Source organism: Ambystoma mexicanum, chromosome 9 (genome assembly GCF_040938575.1).
Source record: "Ambystoma mexicanum isolate Mex_15411 chromosome 9, UKY_AmexF1_1, whole genome shotgun sequence".
Taxonomy (NCBI): Eukaryota; Metazoa; Chordata; class Amphibia; order Caudata; family Ambystomatidae; genus Ambystoma; species Ambystoma mexicanum.
This window is the reverse complement of record NC_090931.1, coordinates 1514295268-1514307954: the sequence shown is the minus strand read 5'-3', so window position 1 is coordinate 1514307954 and position 12687 is coordinate 1514295268. Positions and strand designations below refer to the sequence as shown.

At 47.6% G+C, this 12687-nt stretch overlaps 1 protein-coding gene across 4 annotated transcripts in view; it reads right to left on the bottom strand.

The window, feature by feature from the left end:
• LOC138489384 (zinc finger protein 1 homolog) overlaps positions 1–12687 on the bottom strand; it is a 406551-nt gene that overhangs the window by 54008 nt on the left and 339856 nt on the right. For all 4 annotated transcript variants that reach the window (XM_069617105.1, XM_069617104.1, XM_069617106.1 and 1 more), the window contains one exon: positions 10887–10970. In XM_069617105.1, coding sequence (XP_069473206.1) covers positions 10887–10970 — 84 coding nt within the window. The remainder of the gene's footprint in view (positions 1–10886; positions 10971–12687) is intronic.

Sequence of the window (12687 nt, the reverse complement as noted above, 5' to 3'; positions counted from 1 at the left end):
TCTGCGACAAGGGTGCCAGCAGGAGGATAGCCATCCCCCCACACACACCAGCCTCCACCTTATGTGCCTGCCTCCAGCGAAGATGATGCTGCACAAGATGCTGGGGAGTCCACAGAGTGCACCTCAGACCACACCCCATGCGAGCGACCACGCTTCATCCCCAGCAACATCCATAGCCCTCCACGCCTGCCCTTCCACCCAGTGTCAGAGACATGGACGGCCGTCTGCGCCTCATGGAAGAACGGCATGAAGCAATTGAAGGCACCTGGAAGAGTCCCACATGATGAGGGAGGAGGCTGCTTTGCAGCATGCTGAGGCGCAGCTGATCAGGGAGAGTGTCCAGGCCACCAGGTGCCGCATTGCATGTGCATTGGGACGGGCTACCGCAGCCATCGTGTTCCTTGGTCGGAGGGTCAGCGAGGGGAATAGTGACATTTCGGCCATGTCCCTATCTCTGTCCCTGCAGGAAGCCCTGGATCAGCTTGCCACTGACTCATCCCACATGCCCTTGAACAGCTCCACACCCGTGAGCCACGCAGCAGAAGGGCAGGCCATGTGGCAAAAAGCCATGTAAATAAACACAGGTCTCACGTGTGGCATGGGACAATTGTGCACCGGGGTATTGACATTGTTCCACTAGTTGGGGAGGGGATCTGGGGAGGGATAGTTGAGGGGGGGGGGGGGGGGGGCTGTGATGAGGGATAGTTGGGGGGGGTGTGGTGAGGGATAGTTGGAGAGGGTGTGTGGTGTGGGATATTTGGGGAGGGGGTGTGGTGAGGGGTAGTTAGGGAGGGTGTGTGGTGAGGGATAGTTGGGGAGGGGGTTTTCGTCCACCAGTACACTTTTACTTATACATTTGAAAATACTCTGGGTGTTGCATTGCAATTCATGACTGGACATTCATTGTTTTTATGGTAGTGTGCTATATTCCCTGTGCAGTCTCACATGTGGTGTATGGTCTAGGCCATGTGCTCATGCTCTGTGCCCAGAAGTAATTCCTAATTAGCTCATAGCGGGATTGCCCCCCTCCCAGTCCTCCCTGAGATGGGGCAATGGTATCTCCCCTTCAGTATAACTGCCGTCTTCCCCCTCTGCTGGAGGCCAGTCCATGTCTGGGGGCAGGGGAATGTTACGCCTGATGCGCATGTAATGTAACATGGCACAGGCCAGGACGATCTTGCCCACTTTCACAGGAGTGTACATCAGCGCCCCCCTGATCTACTTAGGCAGCGGAACTTTGCCTTCAGGAGTCCGAACGTCTGCTCTATGGTACACCTCGTCCTGATGTGCGCACAGCTGTATGCATTCTCCTGCTGGGTCTGTGAGTGCCTGACAGTTATCATAAGCCATGGCAGCAAGGGGTATCCAGAATCACCTGCATGGGAGGGACACAAGGGGGGCACAGTCATTGGGGTGATTGAGGCAAAGCAGCCATGTGTGGATGTGGGTCTGTGTCACATGGGATTAACGCAAGACGTAACGAATGGCACAAATTACACTATTGTTTTTTAGGCATTTATATTGCGGGGGGGGCAGGAATTTGCTGTGATTAGTCTCACATGGTTGTAACACAGGCGGTGGGGGATGTGGACAGTGTGGACATGCTGCAGTAGGTGACATGGGAAAATGCATTCTGGTACCTGTGGTGCATGGCATGTGCCTGTCCATCTGTGCCAATATTGGGATGGTTTGTCCTTCCATTTACACATGTACCACACGCCAACCATGGCCTCCCGCTGATGCATGCAGTCTGTGTACATACTATTGCATGATGCACATTCACTGGTGACAGTGGATACACCTCTCCATTCTACAGTGCACATGCTATCTGTGGTGTGTGTAGGTATTTTCACTCACCCAACAGCCAAGTTCGTTCTCCGCTGTGTTGTGCCATGTACCCTGGCAGCGTGCTGTTACGCAGCACCATGGAGTCGTGGGTGGATCTAAGGAAACGTGTACAGCAGTGTGTAATGATGAGGCCTGCATCACACACAAACTGTATGTTCATTGAGTGGTATAGTTTCCGGTTAGTATACCTCCTCAATGGCATGTCAGGCCACCAGCTCAATGTGCGTGGAGTCGAGCGCACCAAGTAGATTGGGCATGGCTGCCAGAGCATGAAATCATACTTTGCTGACATTGACCTGGGCTGGAGTTGTGGGGAGGGTAATGTACTCAGACGCATGATGCAGGAGGGCATCCAAGACCTGCACTAGCACCTTAGAGAAACCGGGCTGGCAAATCCTGTGCAGCTCCCCCAACAGTGTGCTGGTATGTGCCAGGGGCCAGAAAATGAAGCACGGATATGACCGTCGGCAAGGGGGGCATAGCGGTCCGGGTGACAATTAGGCTCCGGATGTCGTCCTGGATTAGTTCGACTATACTGCAGATAGGCTCCCTGTCCAGGCGATACAGTGTATTTGTTTGTTTGTTTGTTTATTTGTTTATTCACTTTTTGTGTGCGCCAGACCCAGGGGTAGCAGGGCGCAATGGCAAGAAAATGAAAAGCTTGCAGGTTACATCAAAGCATAACATACAATGTAAAATACAGTGATTACAGAATATACAAATTTGCGAAGGTCAATCCAGTTACCGGTTACATCTTGGCAGAATGTACAGTAGAAAAAACGTGGGGTCATGGGACACAGCTAATTACAAATATACATAGGACACAGATAATTACAAATATACAAGGTTCAAATGCGGGCAGTCAAGGTTGAGGGTGACATAGGTCATGTGAGATCAGCTGAGGTCAGTAGAAGTGAGGAATTGGAATTGTATGTATCTGTCTGTTAGTCAGGCACCAGGGTGTGGCCTTTATGCAGGGTATGGGTGGTTGCCTGTGGGGTGTTACCTGCTGCCCATTGTTTCTCTGCATTGCCATCATCATCCTCCTCCTCCTGCTCCTTCTCCTCTGCCTATGCCTCCTCGTCCTCGTCGTCCTCCTTCTTCTTCTCCTCCTCCTCCTCCTCCTCCTCATCATCATCCTACTCCCCCTCCTTCTCCTCCTCCTCCTCCTCCTCCTCCTACTCTTCCTCCTCCTCCTCCTCCTCCTCTGCCTGTCTGCCTCTTTGCCTCTTGCAACTCCTGCTCATATATGTGCATATCTGCATGCAAAGCCCCCAGATCCATGGGTGATGCTGCAAGTGGCAACATGGTTGTGTTGGAAGGTGTGTGGGGTGTGGTCCTTTTCAACATTCACAGTGCTCAAGGTTTGCAGCTGGGCTGATTAGGGCCATCTGTGGGTTGTTATTGCACACCTCAGCCTACCTAACGTGCTGCCAGTGTGTCCGGTGTGGTTTTCACAGTGACACTGGCATTTTGTTGCTGGTGTTTTCCGTGAAGCCTGCAGTCGTAATTCTCCCTTGGTACCGTCTCGCCAGTGTTTCCCACATGCCCTTTGGGGTTGCTGGTGTTACCGTTCATGGTGCTGTCAGCTACAGGAGCACAGTGGCCAATGTTAGCGGCAATGTTATTACTGGCATCGCATCTCGTACTGCGATGGTCCAAAAACCATGCCATGGCACAGTGTTTCCAGACCGGAAGACTTGTAATGGGGCCCATAGTCACATTATCGCTTACATGATGTATTTCACAACCACAAGAATTCCTAGCAACTGGGATGCAGAAACTCAGAATAGATGCTAGAATCTTACAGTCAAGGAACATTTCCCTTTAAATTCTAGTGTCCCATACACTGGGACGATTGGGTTGAATAATGGACACCTGACGTACAGAAACGAGAAAGGCAGAGTCAGCACAAGCCAACAAGCCTGTAAGTTTGAAACTCCCTTGAAGCAGGAGAAGAAAAACCCCAGAGAGTGGAATTGGAGAAAGAGAAGCTGGACCCAGGGCCTCAGCCGAGCACGAGAAACCAAGAGAGAAGAAAGACAGAGAGGGAGAGGGAAAGAGAGAGAGGGAGAGTGTGAGCGTCCAATGCTTTGTCAATAGACAAGGATATCACAAAGAGAAGAGAAAACTCAAGGAGAAGGACGCTCAACTGCAGGGACCGACAGCCAGTGACTAGGTCCGAAGGCAACAAGGCTCCTCGAAGTGTTTCCCCGCACAATAAAAGGTAACAGGGGAACTAATATAAGGGGCTGCAAAGAAACAAGCAGTATGTAAAGCAAATAACTTGTGTGAGTAGAAGCCACAACATAAAAATCCCCTTTGAGGAAATGACTTTAAACTATGGGAAGAAGCGAGAGAATAATAATATAAGAGAAACTAATAATACCCAGAGAAACCAGTTGTGGATAAAACTACTGTGGGAAACAGGAAGAATCACAAACCTAGGTATATAAGCAGAAGACACTATAAATAGGGGATATTTCGGTGAACCTGAATTTAGAGAGATCTGACAAGTGACGCTAAACAAGAAAGATTGGAATCTTACTAAAACACTTATAAAACATTTGCTTTCCTTAGGCAACTGCGATCGAATTAGCTGACTGGCCTTCGTTAGAACCTCTTTGAGAAGTGTGGTTCTGGGCCACTACTTTGAAAACCCGGATATCATAGGTGTGTCACCCGTGGAAAAATCAAAGAGAAGACTTGAACCTGTCTAAACCCTCACTGAGGCTCCATCTTCCTCTCCCTCCGGTGTCGGGCGCAGTCTGCTATCTCAATGTGGTTACACATCTGCAACATCGCATTTTACTCACCAAGGCTAGACTAAACGTCCTCCCTATAAAGGCCATTACTAATGAATGGCGAGTTAAGGTCAAGCAGAAGATGTTAGCGCTTTCTGTGGCTCTTACCCCACTTTATATTATTCTACCCACTCTATGCAGACTTGAGGAAACAGTCTCTACTTGACTTTCTTAGGCAAGGCGAAATGAGACTGTGGGAACACGCTTTTTTATCGCTTTGGTCTCTTTCCGATGCAAAGTCTGCCTTTAAACTGGCATGCAAATTAACAAGGGGGGGTCCTGGGAGTCCCTCTGCCAGACATTAGTCCTGGTTACGAGAGACTTACCCAGAGTCTTTAGATCACTATCTTTCACAGAGAAGAAATATCCCAAACATATCAGTCTTTGTCCTGCCCTGAGGCAGTCCAGCACCGAAATGCTAGGCAATTCTCCTCTGAACAAGAGTACCAACAGAAACCCCAGACACGTGTTTCTGTCTGGTTGGACCTCATCAGTAGGGTGTAGCTGTGCCTCTCTAAGAATAGTGAGCAAGGGGTCCACGTCTGGATTCCCTTAGTAACGTAGGGCGAGACCCAAAGTTACTTAAATATGCAAATTAACAAGGGGGGTCCTTGCATGCTACATGAAATTCACCTGGAAATGCAGACTTTTACTCCTTACATTGGGCCTCATTACGAGGCTTGCGCTCCCGTAATGAAGGGTGCAGGTACGGGACCGGCACCCTTCATTAGGGGATGCGCAATTACGAGGTTCCCTTGCGGGACCCGGGAAGGACGCCTGGTAAAACCAGGTATACTTAGCGGGACCCGCGAGGGGAAGAGGGAGCTAATAATGGGCCGTTATTAACGGCACCGTTATTAGCTCCCTCCCCATTCCCATTGAGCCCTATGGGGGCTCAAATTGGAATGGGGATGGATTCCTTCAAGGAGGAATTACCGGGTCCTCCAAAGTTAGAATGACCCGGTTATTCCTCACTGAAGGAACCCGGTACTGGGACCCGGTATGGAGGCAGCCATGCCCTTATCAAGGGCATGGCTACCTCAATACTCGTAATGAGGCCCACTGATTCCTTAACGTTTTACTTATTGTTTTATCATTTGTATACATTGCTTGTTGGTCACGCGTCAGTATCACAGTGTATAAGTATGTTTTAACAGTTCTGTCTTGACTCTGTGGGAGTTAAATTATGCATCCAGAATTTCTGAATTCATTAAGGATTGTCTTATATAATTTTATGGGATGTGTTGTTTAATGGATCATGTAAATCCCAAATAAACTATTTGATGATGAAAAAGAAAAAAGGAATGGGTCATTTATTGCAGAGTTGCAGCACGGCACATCCAAAAGAAAACCAAAACACAGAACCTGATGAAAGAGGCAGGCACATGCTTTGGAGACGTGTCGCGGAGCAGGAGAGAGGTCTCGTCACTGCTGGAAATTCATCAGTTGAAGCTCTTCCCTCATTAATGATACATTCATTTGACACAAGAAGTTTACAAGGTACACACGAGACACAAAGACAGCGTAAGGACCCACGCTACGGCAGAACTGTGCATCTCTCCAGGCAAAAACAAGGAATGAACAGATTTATAAACGATATGGGTGCGCGTGTGAGTGAAGGAGTCAGCGAGTGTCTTATGAAGAGCACGCATTCACCATGGCTGGACTCGTTGCGCTGTTGTTAATACAACTACGTTGTGTGAATACTTTGCGTGGAGCGATAAATATGCATGGGGCGTCTCAGCATACAGTTTCATAAAGAGTTAGGTTTTAAGTTCTTTTTTAACAAAGGGAAACTAGAAATCTCTCAGATGGAAGATCTACAGGATCTTAATTGGCAATAGGCATAGAGCTGATCAGAGATGAGTTTTGGACCATGAAGACAGACAGCTTGGTGCGCTATGCAAAGTATCTAAAAGTTCACACGCAAGTGGACCGAGAACCAATGCTTGGTATGTAAAATCGAGGTAATGTGACCCCTTCTTTTGTACCTTCAATCACCCTCCCTGTTGCATTCTGCAGGGATTATAGACTTAGGGTGAAGAAGGCGAGTACGCGCATTTATATAGTCCTGTACATGACAAGAGTGACCATCCCCAATTTCGTCTGAACCCGAGTCATCATTGGAAAAATACACCTTATGCTACGTAGGTGCTAGAAACTGGTCTGCATTGTAGACGTGATCTGGGGATGAGAGGCAGATGTCTAATTTTAGTGGCTGCATATTCGAACAGTTACATAGGCCTAGAACAGAGGTGCTAGGCTGTGGCTCAAGACAAGACTTCTTGGCAGGGGGCAGCTGTGCTGATGCCCCTGGATGTGAGGCATCTTTAGGAATTGCTAATTAGTCAGGGTGTTTGTTTGTTTGTTTTATTATTTATAATGCGCAGATGTACCCAGGGGTATCAAGGCGCAGCATTTACAAGAATATTCGAAGCTTAGTTACAAATATAGAATATACATGTAGGCAATGGAAGTATATACAGAGCATAGTAAGGAGAACAAGCAATATAAACAGTATAGGCGCTAGTACGGGTGGGCGCACGAGGTTACACAGTGTGCGGGTAGCAGGAAATTGATAGCCTTGGCACCTAGCTGTCTTGGTGGTTCCTCGTTTTCAGCCATGAAACTACCATGGATCGGAATTTCAAGTAGGGCATATCTGCTCTCAAGTTGGGAGGCAAAGAGTTCCACAATTTGGCTGCTTTTACCGGAAAACTGTTACCTCCGATAGTGGCAAGTTTGAAGTTTGGGACAGCAAGGCAGTTTTTGTATGCAGTTCTAAGGGGTCTAGCGGAAACTTGTCTGTGGAACCTGTTGATCAAATAGATCGGTGCGGCATTGTTGAGAGATTTATGAGTTAGAGATGCCGTTTTTAGGAGGATTTTGTCTCTAGTGGGTAGCCAGTTATTCTGTTGGCTAAGTCCTGAAATGTGCTCTCTTCTAGGGATGCCTAGGGCTGCTCTCAGGGCATTATTCTGGAGGGTATGTAGCTTGTTGGTGGTGGCCTTGGAGGTTCCCAGGTACAGGGCGTTGCAATAGTCAAGGCGGGAAAGTATAAGGGCTCTAGCGAGTGTAAGGCAGCTAGTGTCTGACAGAAATGGTTTGGCTGAGCGGATTTATTTGCACGTGTATGCAGTTGATGATGCCAGGGAGCTCAGTTGTCTTTTGAAGGAGAGGTTGGAGTCCAAGTAGAGTGTTTTGACCTCCTGACCGACTTTGATCTTATTCCCATCTATCATAAAGTAGTTGTAGGCAGGGCTAAGTTTCTTTAAACTGGGCGTAGTACCCAGGATGATAAGCTCCGTTTTCTCATCATTCAGGCATAGTCCGTGAGTGGCCATCCATGCCTGAATGATGATGTACACCCTATTTAGCAAGGCCAAATCCTTTTCATAATCTCCAGAAAGCGGAAGGAGGATCTGGGTATCATCTGCATAGTTAGTGTAGGTGATATCGAGATGATCCAAATCATCGAAAAGGGGCCTGGTAAATATGTTGTACAGTGTGGGGGGGACGCAGGAACCCTGTGGTGCACCACAAGTGATAGGAATGGGGTCTGCTGCAGCAGTAGGGGAGAAGAGCCTCATAGGTCTTCCGTTGAGGAATGAGGTGATCCATTTGATGGCCTCTGGAGAGAAGTGTGCTGCTGTATGGAGGTGTGAGCATAGGACAGGATGGTCGACCAAATCGAAAGCTGCAGATAAGACGAGGAGGAGGAGCAGGGCGGCTTGCCCTTTGTCCCTAAGAGTATCAATATGAGCTTTTAGGTCGATAAGTGCAGTTTCAGTCCTGTGTTGAGGACGGAACCCTGATTGTCTAGATCCTAAGAGGTGGTGTTCCTCCAGGTGCTTTTGTATTTGTACATAGGCGACCTTGTCAAGGATTTTTAGTAAGAAAGGAACGTTAGTTATAGGTCGGGAATTTGTGGGTATGGCTGGGTCCAGAGTAGGTTTTTTTAATAATGGAAGTACCCATGATTGCTTTAGGTTGGAAGGGATGGAACCAGTGTTGAAGGAAGCGTTGATCAGTTTGTTGATGAAGGGGGAGAGGTCGCGGGCGGCATCTTTGATAAGCTGTGCTGGGCACAGATCTCCCTGGCAGTTAGATGGTTTCAAAGATAGCATAATTGTTTCTACTTCAAGAGTATTGACTTTGGAGAACTTGAAACGGATAGGATCTATGGTCGTATGCTTATCCTGACTTTTGGAGGGGAGAGTGTCTTTTAGGGCAGCTTTTTTACTAGATATTTTACTTTGAAGGGTCACGATCTTATTTGCCAAGGAATTTTGAATTTCAGAGCACCAGTTTTTATCTTTGGTGCAAGTGTCAGGGGGGAGCATGGGGGTTTCTACTTCTTTAAGTATAGAGAAAAGTTCTTTCATGTTGGATTTAGCTTGGGAAATGCGAGAGTCAAAGGAGGTTCGTTTGGCCAGGTACATTTCTTTTTTATAGAGTGTGGATAGTTTGGAGAGTTTGAGTTTGTTTGTAGCCGAGGTTTTTTTTTCCAGGTGGCCTCGCATTTTCTCTTTTGCTGCCTTAGGTTTTTGAGGAAAGGGGTGTACCATTTGTTGAGGTGCGTTTTCAATTTACTGGGTCTGAGTTTGAGTGGGGCAATGAGGTCTAGCGAGGAAGCCATAACCTTGTTATATTCTTCAACCAGGATCTCTGGATCCAGGTTATCGTGGAGTGTGTAAAGTGTAGGGAGTAGATTCGGGATGAGTCTTTCTGGAGTAATATTCTTTTTATTTCTGGTGAGAGTTGGAGGAGCCGTGGTGTTAGGCGGAGGTGGGAGTCTGTCCGTGGACAGCAGGAACGATACCAGGTAGTGATCGGTCCAGACTAGTGGAGTGGTATTTGTGATTTTTGCTAAGCAGTTGTGGTCGGCCACCCAGTCAAGTATTCTACCTTTCGAGTGAGTGGGTGCCATACTTCTTTGTGCAAAGCCTAGTTCAGCAAGATTGCTAGCTATGGTGCTGGCTGTTTGGTCTGCTGGGTCGTTATAGCCCATGTTAAAGCCCCCAGGGTCTGTCCATGAAGTCCACAAAACAAAACACCCTTCTTAAAATTTCATTGCATTGTTCAGGTTTATATTCGCATGAGGGCGGGAAGCCTGACATGACAGGGGTAGCCCGGAGGGCTGAGGGACATCTTTGTGGCGCATAGCGCCTGAGAGAGTATCTAAGGGGGAGGAAAACCCTGTCCTTGTGTCTTTAGGGGCCAAGGGCGTCAACATTTTTTAAACTTTTTTAGCAACCTCGCCTTGAGCAGAGAAGCACTGACATATTTCTTAATGAGTTCCTGCATTTTCAGCGTTTTCTTGGGCTAGGCCAAAATGCCTTTTGACACTTGTTTTTCGGCACACAAGAAAGGAGGGCCTTCGGGGAGCTGTCGTGAGGCAAAAGCATGCGCGATAGCCCAGAGGACAGTGAAGTATCTCAGCGTTTTGTCCTCCGATCCTTTTGGGTCTTAGGCCGAAAGAGTTTCCAGAATTTACAATCCTTTTTGGAGTGATCCCTCGGAAGACAGTGATTGCACACTCAGTGCGTGTACTTCCACAGGAATTTTCAGTGGCAGGAGGGGCAAAATTTAAATGGGGTTTTGTCCATTATATCTTAAAAGGGCAGATTTGCGGGAAAAGAATAAAGGGGATGATGGAATTCTCTAAAGAGGTCAGTATGAAGAACCTCCCCCCTCTCTCCCTACTGTAATGCGCTGAAGCCCAAAGAAGCTCTTGAAAGCTGTGTCTGGTCGTTGATCAGTCAGTCGTCGACGATGAGGGTGTTCGTCGGGAGCCGTCGAGCAATCAAGCAGTCGTGTGGCAAGGCAAACAACAAAGGAAAGAAAGTCTTTGAGTAGAACTTTAGCTAATCAAAGGCATCTGCCTGGAAGAGAACTCTGCATTTGCGACCAATTTTGATGGTGGTAAAAAACAATTGTAGGGACCTCGATGCGTGAAGGACATGGGTACAGTACATGTCACACTAGGGATAGTATTACTAAACACGCCTGTCGACTTCCGTTTTCGAGTTTCAAAAACGGATTTTGTAATACTCTGCGACTTCCATTAGATGTCGGACTATGCAGAGCATGTGTTCTAAGCAGATCCACAAGCTCCAGAAATGTGAAATATGATTTTAAAAAAGCACTCCTTTGAATGGTCCATAAGAACATGAAATGTGTGTAAACATTCAGACTTTCCTGATTTCCAGTGACTAAGCAGTATCTACTCACTTGTGGGTGTGCTGGATCTACGTTTTCTCCGAGCGTCCTGGGCATCAGTGGAATAGGTAGCTTCACACGCTTGTATGCAGAATCCTGTTATATACGTAAATAAACAGAAGATATGATGATACTATAGCACATACACAGCAAGGACTTTCAGGCAATGTCTGGTACCCATTGAGAGCAGAGAAGGGCGGCTTGAGGATCTATATATGTGTACGTTCCACCCATGTATAAAGCATACATGTGACCATTCCATGATCGCATGATGTGCAGGACTGTAAAGACGTCACTCTTCAGATTCCCAGTAATTAAGCAATATGTCTCACCTGTGGAAAGGGGAAGGCTCTGTTGTCCCTCACTCTCCGGATTCCCAGTAATGAAGCAACGTGTCTCACCTGTGGAAAGGGGAAGGCTCTGTTGTCCCTCACTCTCCAGATTCCCAGTAATTAAGCAATACGTCTCACCTGTGGAAAGGGGAAGGCTCTGTTGTCCCTCACTCTCCGGATTCCCAGTAAAGAAGCAACGTGTCTCACCTGTGGAAAGGGGAAGGCTCTGTTGTCCCTCACTCTCCAGATTCCCAGTAATTAAGCAATACGTCTCACCTGTGGAAAGGGGAAGGCTCTGTTGTCCCTCACTCTCCGGATTCCCAGTAATGAAGCAACGTGTCTCACCTGTGGAAAGGGGAAGGCCCTGTTGTCCCTCACTCTCCAGATTCCCAGTGATTAAGCACTATGTCTCACCTGAGGAAAGAGGAAGGCTCTGTTGTCCCTCACTCTCCAGATTCCCAGTAATTAAGCAATATGTCTCACCTGTGGAAAGGGGCCGGCTCTGTTGTCCCTCACTCTCCAGATTCCCAGAAATTACATAATATGTATCACCTGTGGAAGGAGGAAGGCTCTGTTGTCCCTCACTGTCCTGATTGCCAGTAAGTAAGCAATATGTCTCACCTGTGGAAAGGGGAAGGCTCTGTTGTCCCCCACTTTCCAGATTCACAGTAATTAAGCAATATGTCTCACCTGTGGAAAGGGGAAGGCTCTGTTGTCCCACACTCTCCAGATTCCCAGTAATTAAGCAATATGTCTCACCTGTGGAAAGAGGAAGGCTCTGTTGTCCCTCACTGTCCTGATTGCCAGTAATTAAGCAATATGTCTCACCTGTGGAAAGGGGAATGCTCTGTTGTCCCTCACTCTCCAGATTCCCAGTAATTAAGCAATATGTCTCACCTGTGGAAAGAGGAAGGCTCTGTTGTTCCTCACTCTCCAGATTCCCAGTAATTAAGCAATATGTCTCACCTGTGGAATGGGGAAGGCTCTATTACCCCTCACTCTCCAGATTCCCAGTAATTAAGCAATATGTCTCACCTGTGGAAAGGGGAAGGCTCTGTTGTCCCCCACTTTCCAGATTCACAGTAATTAAGCAATATGTCTCACCTGTGGAAAGGGGAAGGCTCTGTTGTCCCTCACTGTCCTGATTGCCAGTAATTAAGCAATATGTCTCACCTGTGGAAAGGGGAAGGCTCTGTTGTCCCCCACTTTCCAGATTCACAGTAATTAAGCAATATGTCTCACCTGTGGAAAGGGGAATGCTCTGTTGTCCCTCACTCTCCAGATTCCCAGTAATTAAGCAATATGTCTCACCTGTGGAAAGAGGAAGGCTCTGTTGTCCCTCACTCTCCAGATTCCCAGTAATTAAGCAATATGTCTCACCTGTGGAAAGGGGAAGGCTCTATTACCCCCTCACTCTCCAGATTCCCAGTAATTAAGCAATATGTCTCACCTGTGGAAAGGGGAATGCTCTGTTGTCCCTC